Source organism: Protopterus annectens, chromosome 8.part0 (genome assembly GCF_019279795.1).
Source record: "Protopterus annectens isolate FY-2018-M chromosome 8.part0, PAN1.0, whole genome shotgun sequence".
Lineage (NCBI taxonomy): Eukaryota > Metazoa > Chordata > Ceratodontiformes > Protopteridae > Protopterus > Protopterus annectens.
The window spans coordinates 913,865,567-913,882,027 of NC_056741.1; the positions used below are offsets into that span (position 1 = coordinate 913,865,567).

General features: G+C 35.0%; 1 protein-coding gene across 5 annotated transcripts in view; it reads right to left on the reverse strand.

Moving 5' to 3' along the window:
* Positions 1-16,461, reverse strand: part of LOC122809153 — a 1,026,347-nt gene that overhangs the window by 451,247 nt on the left and 558,639 nt on the right. For 4 of the 5 annotated variants that reach the window (XM_044080437.1, XM_044080436.1, XM_044080435.1 and 1 more), the window contains exons 12-13: positions 13,724-13,813; positions 5,571-5,612 (exon numbers count right to left, since the gene is read on the reverse strand). In XM_044080437.1, coding sequence (XP_043936372.1) covers positions 5,571-5,612; positions 13,724-13,813 — 132 coding nt within the window. The remainder of the gene's footprint in view (positions 1-5,570; positions 5,613-13,723; positions 13,814-16,461) is intronic. The other variant, XM_044080438.1, reaches the window with a different exon arrangement.

Genomic DNA, 16,461 nt, shown 5'->3' on the forward strand with positions numbered 1-16,461 from the left:
GGGGTATTTTAACTAATATGTGTGCAATATATAATATCACTGAACCCCTGGACTTTTAATATAAATAGTATTGCATGTATAAATAGCACTGAACCTGGGGTATTTTAACTAATATGTGTGCACGTATAAATAGCACTGAACCTTGATGTTATTTAACTAATATGTGTGCATGTTTAAATAGCACTGAACCTGGGTGTTATTTAACTAATATGTGTGCATGTATAAATAGCACTGAACCTGGGTGTTATTTAACTAATATGTGTGCATGTATAAATAGCACTGAACCTGGGTGTTATTTAACTAATATGTGTGCATGTATAAATAGCACTGAACCTGGGGTATTTTAACTAATATGTGTGCATGTATAAATAGCACTGAACCTGTGTGTTATTTAACTAATATGTGTGCATGTATAAATATCACTGAACCTGGGGACTTTTAACTAATATGTGTACATATATAAATAGCACCGAACCTGGGTGCTATTTATCTAATATTTGTGCATGTATAAATAGCACTGAACCTGTGTGTTATTTAACTAATATGTGTGCATGTGTAAATATCACTGAACCTGGGGACTTTTAACTAATATGTGTGCATGTATAAATAGCACCGAACCTGGGTTCTATTTATCTAATATTTGTGCATGTATAAATAGCACTGAACCTGGGTGTTATTTAACTAATATATGTGCACGTGTAAATAGCACTGAACCTTTGTGTTATTTACCTAATATGTGTGCATGTATAAATAGCACTGAACCTGGGTGTTATTTAAATAATATGTGTGTATGTATAAATAGCACTGAACCTTGGTGTTATTTAACTAATATGTGTGCATGTATAAATAGCACTGAACCTGGGGTCTTTTAACTAATATGTGTGCAGGTATAAATAGCACTGAACCTTGGCATTATTTTACAAATATGTGTGCATGTATAAATAGCACTGAACCTGGGTGTTATTTAACTAATATGTGTGCATGTATAAATAGCACTGAACTTTGATGTTATTTAACTCATATGTGTGCATGTTTAAATAGCACTGAACTTGGGTGTTATTTAACTAATATGTGTGCATGTATCAATAGCACTGAACCTGGGTGTTATTTAACTAATATGTGTGCATGTATAAATAGCACTGAACCTGGGGTCTTTTACCTAATATGTGTGCATGCATAAATAGCACTGAACCTGTGCGTTATTTAACTAATATGTGTGCATGTATAAATAGCACTGAACCTGGGTGTTATTTAACTAATATGTGTGCATGTATAAATAGCACTGAACCTTGGTGTTATTTAACTAATATGTGTGCATGTATAAATAGCACTGAACCTGGGTGTTATTTAACTAATATGTGTGCATGTATAAATAGCACTGAACTTTGATGTTATTTAACTCATATGTGTGCATGTTTAAATAGCACTGAACTTGGGTGTTATTTAACTAATATGTGTGCATGTATCAATAGCACTGAACCTGGGTGTTATTTAACTAATATGTGTGCATGTATAAATAGCACTGAACCTGGGGTCTTTTACCTAATATGTGTGCATGTATAAATAGCACTGAACCTGGGTGTTATTTAACTAATATGTGTGCATGTATAAATACCACTGAACCTCGGTGTCATTTAACTAATATGTGTGCATGTATAAATAGCACTGAACCTTGGTGTTATTTAACTAATATGTGTGCATGTATAAATAGCACTGAACCTGGGGTATTTAACTAATATGTGTGCATGTATAAATAGCACTGAACCTGGGGTATTTTAACTAATATGTGTGCATGTATAAATAGCACTGAACCTTGGTGTTATTTAACTAATATGTGTGCATGTTTAAATAGCACTGAACCTGGGTGTTATTTAACTAATATGTGTGCATGTATAAATAGCACTGAACCTGGGTGTTATTTAACTAATATGTGTGCATGTATAAATAGCACTGAACCTAATATGTGTGCATGTATAAATAGCACTGAACCTGTGTGTTATTTAACTAATATGTGTGCATGTATAAATATCACTGAACCTGGGGACTTTTAACTAATATGTGTACATGTATAAATAGCACCAAACCTGGGTGCTATTTATCTAATATTTGTGCATGTATAAATAGCACTGAACCTGGGTGTTATTTAACTAATATTTCTGCATGTATATATAGCACTGAACCTGGGTGTTATTTAACTAATATGTGTGCATGTATAAATAGCATTGAACTTGGGTGTTATTTAACTAATATATGTGCATGTATAAATAGCACTGAACCTGGGTGTTATTTAAATAATATGTGTGCATGTATAAATAGCACTGAACCTGGGGTCTTTTAACTAATATGTGTGCACGTATAAATAGCACTGAACATTTGTGTTATTTAGCTAATATGTGTGCATGTATAAATAGCACTGAACCTGGGTGTTATTTAACTAATATGTGTACATGTATAAATAGCACTGAACCTTGGTGTTATTTAACTAATATGTGTGCATGTATAAATAGCACTGAACCTGGGTGTTATTTAACTAATATGTGTGTATGTATAAATAGCACTGAACCTTGGTGTTATTTAACTAATATGTGTGCATGTATAAATAGCACTGAACCTTGGTGTTATTTAACTAATATGTGTGCATGTATAAATAGCACTGAACCAGGGGTCTTTTAACGAATGTGTGTGCATGTATAAATAGCACTGAACCTGTGTGTTATTTAACTAATATGTGTGCATGTATAAATAGCACTGAACCTGGGTGTTATTTAACTAATATGTGTGCATGTATAAATAGCAGTAAACCTGGGTGTTGTTTAACTAATATGTGTTCATGTATAAATAGTACTGAACCTGGGTGTTATTTAACTAATATGTGTACATGTTTAAATAGCACTGAACCTGGGTGTTATTTCACTAATATGTGTGCATGTATAAATAGCAGTGAACCTGGGGTCTTTTAACTAATATGTGTGCATGTATAAATTTAACTAATATGTGTGCATGTATAAATAACACTGAACCTGGGTGTTATTTAACTATGTGTTGCTGTTGTTGTCTTTCGGCTTTTCCCAGTTAGGGGTCGCCACAGCGGAACTCTGCTCTACTAATGATTGGCAGTAGATTTTCACAAACTCCAAGGTGCTAGCTCGAAGTTCAAACTTCAGTGAAGGCACACCCATTTACGCATGTCTTTCGAACGTACACCTATCCACGGGGAGGACATGCAGACTCCACATAGAAGGCACTCCCTGCACTCCAGCCGAGAATTGAACGGGAGAACCTCTTGCTGTGAGGCAACAATGCTACCACTGCACCACCGCGGCTGTTATTTAACTTATATGTGTGCGTGTATAAATAGCACTGAACCTGGGGGTCTTTTAACTAATATGTGTGGATGTATAAATAGCACTGAACCTGTGTGTTATTTAACTAATATGTGTGCATGTATAAATAACACTGAACCTGGGTGTTTTTTAACTAATATGTGTGCATGTATAAATAGCACTGAACCTGGGTGTTATTTAACTAATATGTGTGCATGTATAAACAGCACTAAACCTGGGTGTTATTTAACTAATATGTGTGCATGTATAAATAGCACTAAACCTGGGTGTTATTTAACTAATATGTGTGCATGTATAAATAGCACTGAACCTGGGTATTATTTAACTAATATGTGTGTGTACTGTGGTGGTGGTGCCATGGTAGCATTGTCGCCTCACAGTAAGATGTTGTCCTGTTCAATTCTCAGCTAGAGCTTCGTCTGTGTGGAGACATGCATGAATGCGTGTACCTTCGTTGAAGGTTGTGCGTCAGAGCCAGCAACTCGGTACATAGAAATCTACTGCCAATCATTAACGGACCAGAGTTCCGCTGTGGCGACCCTTAACCAGGAAAAGCCGAAAGACTCAACAACAACATGTGTGTATGTATTAATAGCACTGAACCTGGGGTCTTTTAACTAATATGTGTGCATGTATAAATAGCACTGAACCTAGGTGTTATTTAACTAATATGTGTGCATGTATAAATAGCAGTGAACCTGGGTGTCTTTTAACCAATATGTGTGCATGTATAAATAGCACTGAACCTTGGTGTTATTTAACTAATATGTGTGCATGTATAAATAGCACTGAACCTGTGTATTATTTAACTAATATGTGTGCATGTATAAATAGCAGGAGAACATGTAAAAGGTTGATTTCAGCTCTGTTCCTGTCTGCTGTCTACATTACACTCAAAGCAAATCCGGATACCAGCTGCTTCCCTTACACAGAAAATATGTAAAGCATTTCTCAGCTACATTACCAGCTTTCAAAGTTGGCACAACAATTTACTTTTTTTTAAATTTTCTGTAGTTAATAGTACATGGAGCACACACCACTCCATGAGCTACAAAAACCTATGATTGAATCTCCAAATGTAACGTAAGAGTATGTGCTCCCAACATGGGTGCCAAGATTCACCTCTTGAACTTTGCTTTCGAGGTGAATTTCTTGTCATCTGTGTCTTGACTGCATAATAAGCAGGTTAAGATCAGTGACCCAATCATAAACTTCTGTATTGTGGCAAATTCTGAGGTGGTGTTATATTTTGGTATTAATGTACTGAGCTTGAAGACAAGGTCAAGCAATCTTTAATTATTTGCCGTCTGAGGGATTTTCTAGAGAAATATTATTTGCTGAAACTACTTCCAGGTTTAGTAGGCATTAAAGTCTAATGTGAGTACCAAACATGCTTGGTTCTCTTTTCCTAGTTTAGCTAAATGTATTTAGTTTTGAGATCTTGTTCATCTACTGTCTTAAGGCAGTGTTGGATACCCATGTGTAAATCAAATGTGTATTTTCAATGCAAAATGTCACAGATTTTGAAGAGAACCAGCCTTACAGAAGTCAAGGTACCTGCCTGCAGTCTATTAACTCAAATGTTGTTCGCAGTACTGCTGATTCTGACTAAGTGAGATAACTGATGGGAAACCATGGAGAAGTAAAATGGAAAACTCAGAAACAAAGCATATGTGAAATACAGGTCTGATCACTAAAATTCTCATCAGTCTGACATATAAACATGATTTTACAGTCATAAAACTACTTCTGAACCTGAGGAAGCAGACATAGTAAGACATTTGTGTCTCCTGTTAATTTAACATTTGGAAGCTTTCTTTTAAGCAACCTCCTTATTCCATAACATCATTGCTTTCAGAGCTCTGCAAAAAATCTGGTTAGTGTCAGAGCATCAATGAATATGTCTTGTACGTGCACTGCTTATACATAGTTCTGTCTTGATACTGAAACTTATAAATGGGTGCAACTTAAACATGTCAAAATATACATTGCACTTTGAGACTATGCTGATATGACATTGCAGCAATTATTTTGTAACTGAATTGTCTGCATTTGTGTAGAAGCAGGATAATTTGACTTGGTCATAGTGTACACAACAGTAATGGGCTGAGTTATGCACATTCCTGTTGAGTAGCTCAAGCTTATGAAGCTGCATTGTACAATATAATCCAGGAAATGCTGGGCAGCATTTCTATATCCCAGTTTCAGGGCAGGTCTATGACTTACCTATGCGTTCCACTGAGGATGATTCATTAACCTGTTTAGGAGCTGTAAAACAAAAGAAATCATTCACTTAACATCATACTCAGCAAACCTAGGGTCTTACTTCATACAGGTGGAAAAAGTTATACATTTATGACACACGTAGACACTTCAAATGCTTGCAATCTTGTGATTTAAAGAGACTGTAAATCTGGATTACTCTAATGAAGCTATTGAAAGGGTAAATGGTGCATGATCTGAAGATACAAAATTTGTGTATTGTAAAACAAAACAGTGTTTTGAAGAAAGACACAGAGCACAATTCAAAATTAAAAATGCAATTACATTAAAAACTGGCTCCAGTTAAGGAAAATGTTCTGTATTGCTGCTGTCACATTTACAGTAATTAATCATTCGTTCATTTTGCCAAGCCATTTCTTGCAGTACTGCACTCTTTCGCTACAGCCGCCTTAGACAAAAATATACTACCAGCCTATGCATATAATACACAAAGGAGTGGCAAATACTAATCCGTGTGTACATTACACTAAATCAGTAAATGAAATCAGTAAATGAAAACTAATGATATCATTACTTTAAAATAAATTAAATCACATGGTTTTACTCCATCCTCACAATATGCACCAGTTAGTCACACAATGAAACATGAAGGGTTTGTAGTCAATGTTGCAGCCCACAAACATACTCAGTGAATTAAACTTATGTGATGATAAGCAAAAAGATTATGAAATGAAGCAGTAAGGTAGAATCATACTGAAAATAAAAAGCTAAACTGCATGATCTGCACACACACACGCACGCATGCACACATGCATACACACGCACGCACACATGCACACACACAATTGCAGCTGCTGCAAATGCGCATAAAGGAAGACTTCAGAAGGTTTTCAAAATGGTTAAGGTCTTATACTCATATATAGTATAGGGTTTAATTCTGACCTTTAATTATTTGCTAGACTTGTAATAGTCCGCAGAGTGATAACCTGTGCCGAATCCTGCCCTTTACAAACATTAAAGCCCCATACTCTATCCTTGCAAGCTACAGAGCCCTATCTATGGTCCAGAAAACCCTTAAGTCATACCTAGATGTATTGGAGACACTCAACATTCAACCCAATACCATATTCATGAGTGACTTTAACTAGCCCACTATAAACTGTGATTCATACTTGACCCATAATGTAGAGGCCCAAAGATTATTCGACTTTGTAAACGCAAACACCCTGGATTAGATAGATCACATACTCACTAGGGGTGCAATCATACTAGACCTGGTCCTTACAAACATGGGAGAATGCTGCAACCACCCCTACCCCACACACACAAGCACACATGCACATGCCAGTGTGACATCCTCTCTAGTATGGTCAGACTACAAAGCTGTCTCCTTCAAAATAAAAATAATGGCTGCAGCTTACCCCATGGCAGTTAGGAACTACCCTAAGGCAAACTTTGTAATATTAAGTGATAACCTGGCAAAAATGTTAAGCCCCACCACAGAAATTATGTACAATCATGTTAATAGAAGCACTGAGGCAGCTGTGTCCAGCAGAAATAATATCAGAACAAACTCAAAAAGCAAGCCGCCCTGGTGGAATCCTAGCATGAATAGGATGCAAACATTCTCCAGGAAGGGTTAACACAGACACATAACTGGTGCCAGAACCATTGTTTAAAACTCATTGCCAAGAAATGCATAATAGTATCCTTTGGAAAGAAATCTTCCCTAGAAAACTACGTCATTGACATCACACCTCTAAGTATAAACCCATAAGTCAGAGATTTGGGGACATATGTAGACAGTAACCTGGCTTTCAGGCAACATGTTTCTAAGGTAGTAAGGAAGTAATTCTATATTGCTCAAATTATAAATCAGGATATGACATCCCATTACCAAGAAGTCATCATTCCACTGTATTCATCCATCATCAGATCCATCATTGAGTACAATGCCCACTTTTGTATGTACCTGACCAGGCACATACAACATCTAGAACATCCAAAGAGGTAACACACAAAAGGAACACAAGGTCACAGAGTTGACTTGTGTCTGGCATATAAGGCATCCTCCAGCCCAATACTGATGGAGTTACTGCATATCAGTGAGTCAGATGGCATCAGAAATACTTGGTCTCAGGATCTAAACCTCTTCTGCAACATCAACAGAACAGTTTAGAAGGACAAGAATATCTCACAGAGGATATTGCTTCTCTGGAACAGACTCCACATCCATAGAAAACAATGTTCATCCCTCTCCATATTCAAGTGCAAGTTGGATCTATGGATGAGAAATAGAAAATTCACCCCAGAACTGCCCCTTATACAGCTAATGGACAGAAGCAGTTCCTAAATGCTTTAGCCCATGCATACTTCCCCTCAAATTATCCATGGCATGATTACATTTATTGTCATTAGGGGGAATATATAATTATTGACCATGAGATTGGTAAGCCCAATTTCTAAACAAATGGGATAGGTTAATTCAAGCACAAAAAGGTAAAATGGCTGTGCCTGAAATCACCCTCAGTGGCAGCTAGCCTAGTACATACCTGTGAAACTATAAAAAGAAAAAAAGGTTATAAACGGCATGTCCTATGAGGATTGCCTCAAAGACCTATCCCTGTACTCTGTCTCCTACAGACTGTTGAGCAGGGTGATCTATGTCTGGCATACAAGGCATCCCTGGATCCTGCTGTGATGGACCTTTTGCATATCTGCAAAACAAATGGCATCAGGACTACCTGATCTAGAAACTTAAACCTTGCCTACAACATAAATAGGGCTTGTTGGAAGGACAGGTATATGTCTGAAAGAATACCCATTCTCTGGAACAGGATTCCCATCCAGGTGAAGCAGAGCTCTTCCCTAACCATATCCATGAATAAAGTGGACCAGTGGTTAGGAAATCTGCAATGCACCTCTGGTCTGGCACCTATGTCTCTGGTGAACAGAGGCAGCCTATAAATGTTGGATTAACCATGTTCTAGCTTACATCTAATCATTAGAATATACCCTAAAAATAACCTCTTGGGCACCAAAAAAAAAACTTATTGGATACATTTGGGAAGCTTATAAGGGTCCTTGTCGTCATTAACCTAGTATATATGTATGAACCTATGTCCTATGAAATAACTAGAAATACAGAATCATGTTGTACAAATTCAAGTTGCAGAACAAATTAATGAAATGGAAGCTATAAAAACATAGCAAGTGATAAAACAAATCAGATTAATTCCAAAAACATGCATCTGGAGCATTTCTCCCCGGGTCTCTGCTGAAAACAGGCTCTGTTGAACCTAGTCGGACTATTCCGGTCAACAAATGTTAAATAAAAAATAAAATAAATAAAAAATAAATAAGATTAATACTTCTTTTTCTTCTTTCGGCTTTTTCCCGGTTAGGGGTCACAACAGCAGATCACCTATCTGCTTATGATTGGCAGTGGAGTTTTATGGTGTCAAGTTGCCAGCCCAGCACCCAGCGTTCCACGGAAGGTGCACACTCATGCCTAGGGCCAATTTAGAGTGTCCAATCCACCTACAGCATGTCTTTGGGATGTGGGAGGAAACCGGAGCATCAGGAGGAAACCCACGTGACCACAGGGAGGACATGCAGACTCCACACAGATGTCACCCCAGCCAAGGATTGAACCAGAGAACCTCTTGTTGTAAGGCAGCAATGCTAACTGCTGCACCATCGTGCCCACCCAAAACAAACCAGATAAATACAAGCAAGTTAATTAGGAGTAAAAGACAGAAACGATGATAGAGCTTATTATCACACATGTTGATATCTGCTACCATAATTCCAGGTTTCAATCACCATTTATCTTCTCAGAAAACAAATAACCTATATCTCATATTACACAAATTTTCATGAAAGAATACAGTTGTATTTTAGAAATGAGTTATATAACATAAATTCTAGATGGATAAACACCAGATATTTTCCATTTTTACTATTAAATATTGATCTACAGAGTATGCAACACCTAGGTATATCTTTATTAAGAAACGGGATATAATGATCAGTCAGATGTCAACATGATGTTCTGGTAACAAGTGAATATGCAAAGTTTCTTTTTTTTTTCTTTATGACTGTGATAGTAAATAAACATCAGAATTAAAGAGAAAGTCATAGCATTATAATTGTTAAAATGAAAAGTTAATTTTTGAGAAACTTGCTGGTTATATAGGCATTTGTCTCAAATGCATTAGTTGAAAGCATTTATTTTGCTGCCTGTAGTTTAGTAAAATAAATAAATGATAAGACTGTGGCATTATAACCCTTTTCACCCAGTTTTATTTACATCTTGCCTAAAATGCATAAATCTGCAATTGTACCAAAAGGCCATCCTACAGTTTCATCTCAAGAGTCGTATTTATGTGGTTACTGAATTACTGGATGATTTATTAAAACTATTTTTAAAACAGATAGATGGATTCAAATTTGTAGTATAACAAAGAGCTACTGCTGACATCAGAAGAGGTGATTTAGCTTGACTCATAATATTAGGCAAAACATACATAGTAAGCATTTTTACTTCTATCAAACAATGAAATCGGATAATTGCTGTAGCAAAACTCATGAGAAATGGACCTGAAACCAGCTTTGTTCCTCCTTATTAAATTTTTGTTTCCTGTATAATTATTTTTGTGGTGACAAATGTTCTTACAATTTTGCAAACACCTTAATGGGCTTTATACAGTTGATTTTTTTCATCCTTTTTTCTGAGAATGTTGTTCTATATTGCCATTAGAGGGCAATTTAATATTATTACAATATTCCTGAAGAGCTATTTCGGAATGTTTTTGAAGTTTTAACAGTATCCCATATGATCCTTAGACTACTGTGACTTTAACAGAATAAGCTATTCACTTTCTGGGGGTTTCTTTAACTGTTGTATTAGATATGAATGTTACATGTACAAACAGCTGACTATAGGCTACTGGCCATGACTCAGTATATCTAATAGATGTGTTTCCTTAAAGAGAAATACACAGAGCACACAGAAACACTACTTCTTAAGATAAAGATTAAGGTAGACATAAAACATATATCTTCTTAAATGGGGCCTACTAAGAGCAACGCTTTGACTTGACTCCTGTGTAGAAAGGCTTAACAGCGAATACAGATGATGAGCAATAAGAATAAAAATAAGGAACATTAAGGGACTGATTTTTGTCACCATTTACAGTGACGTCTCTGAGAAGTTAAAATGTTTTACTTACTGGAATCATTCCAAAGTGTATATGTTTAACATATATGGGAGTAACATGAAAAACATGACACTTTCTTGTGTGCTTCATTCCAAAAAACAAAGTATTACTGTTAAAAATGAAGTCGTTTGGTGGAAGATGTGCTATTTGTCTTCTGTGAAAATTGTGATAAGTTCTTTGATTAAAAATGTTCTACAGTCTGCTAATAAATAGTTTACATTCTAAAATTGTTGTATGTGACTGCATGAGCTATTATATTTGATTTCCATATACCAAAATGGTATATAGGTCAAACAGAATGCAAACTTAAAATTAGGATCAAATGAGCACATCAGAATAATTAGAAGAGGCATTACTACTAATCCTTTAACAATGCATTGTACAGCTACACTTGCTTTTACAATGAGTAGTTTAAAACTGAGAGTACTAGCTGCTTCATATTTTAGTAGTGAAGGAGGAGAAAACATTGGACGTACTATGTTAATCTCTGAGGCAACTTATTTTTAAATAGAAACCTTTGCCAGAAAATGGTTTCAATTCTGATTTAAAATGGCACATGCTTCTATGAATGTCTTTGAATGTATTTTGTTTTTGTTGTTTGACTCATTTTATTGAAAACTTGCCACAGTGCTACAACTAATTTGTGCTGAATAACCACTGGATAATTGTTTGTACTAGGTTATAACAGTAACTGGCCTAAAACTTGACCTGACCTCAATCAGCAGGTAAATAGCCAAGGTGCCTAGAGTAGTAACATTCTTCAGAAAGATTACTAGAGCCTGCTGTCATTTTTTTTTTTTTTAATTATTTTTTGTGTGATTTTAAATTCTTGGTGTGATGAAGTACTCACTTAAACTCCACGCTACATTTTGCCTTAAGATGGCCATCATCATAACACTGGAAACTATCTAATTGCTTAAATACTTTTTCTTTCTCTCTGTCTTTGTTCCTGGTAATGTTGCCTGTTTCCATGTTACCAAACTTTCTAAGAGATATGTATTAGAATCATACATGTTATCTGTGGGAAAAACAATTCATAATTACCAAGATCCAACTTAGTATCAATAAAAAGTCTGAGTAAATTTCCTACACAAAGAAGAGTTTAAACATATAAAATGATATTATCGCACACAATTTTCTGTTACTCTCATACATCATATTCATTGGTCAGAAATGGAACATAAGCTAAAGATTAAACAGGAGGCTGTTATGCTTTTTTACATGCTCCAACAGGGTGCACAAAAATTAAAAATAACATTAATTAATTGTCTGATGCAATAAAAATATAGATAAAGAGGCAAGGAGAATAATTTCAATAGGATCAACAAAGGTAAGACAAGCTTACCTTATAATAAAATGTATTAAAACTAAGTACAGACATTATCCAAAAAACAAAATAGCCCCCAAAGAATTAACTGTGTCTCCAAACCAACAAAGTATATCAAAGAAAACAGCTAGGCACAGAAACACAGGCAGAGACACACTCAATTAAATCGGTATACATTTATTGTAGAAACAGTAAGAGCTTTCACACATAGTAATGTGCTTCATCAGACCATAAGTACAGACATGAACATTTATCCAGATAAATAGTGCAATAACTAGACAAAAAATAAATCCAAAATAAATCCATGAAACAAAGTAACAATTATGTGTGTGGGTACCATGTAGATCATTCAATTCAAAACGCACTAGCCAACAAGAGGTAATAATTTTATTTGCAAGCAGCTTGATCAGTTTTCCACAATGTTAAAAAGCTGATATAATAAAAGTAAATAAAATATATGACAGATATTAATGTGAACAGAAAACTTTCAATGAGTTATGTAGAAAAATGTCCTGATATAGCTAAAAATTAAAGCTCAGCAATAATAAAGGGATGAACATAATTACCTCTTCACATGTAAACTAAATAATCAGTGAAGAATATATCAAACATGACTGTATAGATAATAAATCAGTAGATCAGAATGTTAATAGATTCTGGTGTATTTGTAATAACATATTTAGAAACTTCTGACAGTAGCCAAGCTTACAAAAGACAAGGGTCTATATTAGAACATTGAAGTTTCAGAACTTCGAATGTTCTAATATCAACCCCTATTCATCAAAAGCTGAAAATAGCGAAGTTACAGAAAATCAAATTCTTTCCTAGGGAAAGAATTCGGTTGTCCATTCCTGTCGCTTCTCTATTTTCAGCACTGTGGTGGAAAGTTACGGGTCGGGTTCAGTTAAGTGTGCGATTGTGTGGACATGAGGGTTAGGGTGGGTTAGGTGAGTTAGGGTTAGGGCACAGGTCAGGTAAGTGTGCGAATGTGTGGACATGAGGGTTAGGACAGGGTAGGTGAGTTAGGGTTAGGGCACGGGTGAGGTGTGTGTGCGATAGTGATGGACCTTAGGGTTAAGGTTTGGGTTATGGTAAGTGGGTAGATAGTGGTGTATGTACAGTTTAGTGTAGGGTTAAATGTAAGATTTTAGGTGTATGTGTGTGGATTGCTGTTTGGTGTGTTTGTGTTGTTTATATGTGTTTTGGAACAACGTATTTTTTCCCTAGGAAAAAATTCGCTGTTCTAAATCTTCGATGTTTTCAGCTTTCGCTGAATAGGGGTCGATATTAAAACATTCAAAGTTCTGAAACTTCGATGTTCTAATACAGACCAAAAGACAACTACAGCAATATATGCCTATAATTCAGATATGCCTTTGTTATTAAAGAACTATTTTGCAATAGACGTTCAAGTTAATGTGAAAGCAATTGTCACAATATGCACTACTAAGATGAGGATTTTCACTGTTTAATTACCACACAATAAAGTCAGTAGTCCTAATACACATCATTAATGCTTTTGATTCAATTACTGAACCAAATTAAGTTTAAGCAGCTTACTAAGTGAGTATAAAGAACTATCCAAGCATAGGCAAATACAAGTGTACCTCCTGAAGCATATAGTTCCTTCAGTGAAGCCAACAGCTCTCCTGCATAGGAAGATTCCATTCCACTTGAGGCAAAAGAATGAAGAGGTACTGGAGAGGTTAGAAAAATGGAAATAATAGAAAAGTATTTTTTATTTTTCATTATTAGGATTATAAAATAATGCAGAAATTGATCTTACTATTCATAGTACATTGTAATTTCAACATTTCAAAAATAAGAAAATACAGGAAATGGGAGGAAAGGCAAAAAGAAAATATACGAATACAGAAACACAAAGATAAATCATAGGAGTCAAACATTATGAAACTTAAACTGAAGCCTAATGAGTAACTTATACCAATTATATATAACTTATACCAATTTACTGTTACAATTTAACTTAAAAATAGTCCATAAATGCATTCCACAGCAATTCCTCAGGAAAAGATAACAATATACTAGCCTTCTATTTGGCCAATAATAATATTTTTGTGGTTATAGCATCAGGTACATTCTTTGTTCTGATCTGAAGTCATACTTTAGAATGACTCCAATGATCAAACCATAAGTCAGTTGGAGTACAAAAAGATTGGAAACAATAGTATCCATTCCTCTGTTAAGCTAGCCTTAAACCACCTCACTTGAACATTCTGACATCTTCAAAAACAATGAGTAATATTGGTCCTTAATGTAGCACAATGTTACTAAGGCAGTGAAAAATAATACTATATTAGAAATAATATATTCAGAGTAAGATGTATTGCTGCCACATCCTTATACTGAATGTATGATACTTAACACATAAAGAGGATTTGTAAATTCAAAACACAAGTTGCACTGTATTGATAAATGTCTGAGGCTAAAGTAAGTGATGCATTCATTTTCTCTATATCTAAATCAGAAAGTATATTCACTTCCCCATCAGAAACACATTTTGTTTATAACGTGTTACTTTAATATGTAACTCTAAGACAACATTTAGTTGCTGCACTCAGTATCAACTTTTGATTGAATAACTTACCCCAAAAATAAACATACTTCTGATGGTATAACAAATACTAGATGTAATATTCTTATAGCAAGTAGCATTGGTCAAATTAATTGTCCAGTCAGTCACTGAAGAAATCTATGTATCTAAAAATTCCACCTGATCAACTATTGTGATATTGTCTACTAATTGTTTTTCATTAGTTGAGCTATTTGCAATACAAGGTTCCTGATTCACTCCTAATCTTGTTATATTTTTATTTGCTTGATTAAAAAGATTGATAATTTGCTAAATTTCTGATGATGAGTATATGTGAACCAAGTAATATCATTCTTATAACTTAAACAGGTATAACTGTGTTGGTGTAACTTAACACTGTTCAGCATATCTAAAAATGTGAAATTTAGATGAAAAAGTGCAGCACTGTTGCATACCTGTGGTAAGAATAAAGGGTACCAGATATTGACAGTTTTTTTTAAAAAGTACCCTAAACACTGTAAAACAATTTCTTAACAAATATATTATTCTGCAACATCTGTTAAGATACCACTATTACAATGGATTTAACTTCCATAACATTCCCTATACCATGCATATTTTAACCTGTCTTCAAAGTACTAAGGAATACTGAAAGTTTTTTATAGTCATTCTATATATATATATATATATATATATATATATATATATATATATATATATAGTTCTACTTCACAAGCATGAAATACCACAATACTGAAGACAAGAAGGCTGAGATGAAAACTCTGAAAGTTCAAGTGAATGAACGTCCACAAATCTAACAACTTTCCAACAGTAAGCAACCATTGGGTGAAAAACTGATGAAAAATACACTGCACCATCTCCAAACCACCCAGGTGGGGGGCTATGCCCCACACATGCAGCCCCCCACAAATTCCCCTTGTTGGACAACTGGTTAATTACCATTAGAAAGTTGTCAACTATGTGGTCATTCATTGAAATGCAGTTTTGGAATTTTGGTCTCAGCCTTCTCATCTTTGGTATTGTGGCATTTTGTGCTTGTGAAATAGACCCATATATATATATATATATATATATAGAGAGAGAGAGAGAGAGAGACAGAAAGGGATAAGTAGTTCTTGGTCTATTGGGTATTTCCATCAATAAGCACCCAGCTTTAACTCAGGTGAAGTTACTGGGTGTAATTTATCATTGATGTTATTACTGAGGTCTGGCTTTTGGACAAACAAGACCTTAACACAATGAAAGCATTAAATTGTCCTTAAACTAAAAGTATCTTCATTGTTCATATTTCTGGAGGCTGTATTGACCATGCAAGTGCTGGAGAAAGGTGAATGCCCTAGAACCATGAATTGATGTTAAAATATCTGAGCAATGGTTTGACTATTTGGCACACCAAGATTTCCAGCATGTTGTATTACCTTCAATTTTTAAAATATGTCAGGGCATTCAAGCGTTTTGAGTATATGGCATATGCATTCATTATTTGATTCACTTTGTGTGTTTGTTATGTGTGTTAGGAATATAATGCTATCAAGTGATAGCTCATAACTAACCATATCTGACAAAGACTAACTTACATACTTACTATAACTGATATTACCCTGAATTGGGTGAACATTATGATAAAGCTCAAATATAAATTGAAGAATATATGGCAGTGATAATATGTGCTAATCAAATTCATTCTCATACCCCTCATTAACTTACTAATGTCATCAGAGATTAGAGATTGCTCTGCACAGTCTAAAGTAACACAGCAAATTATTGTTT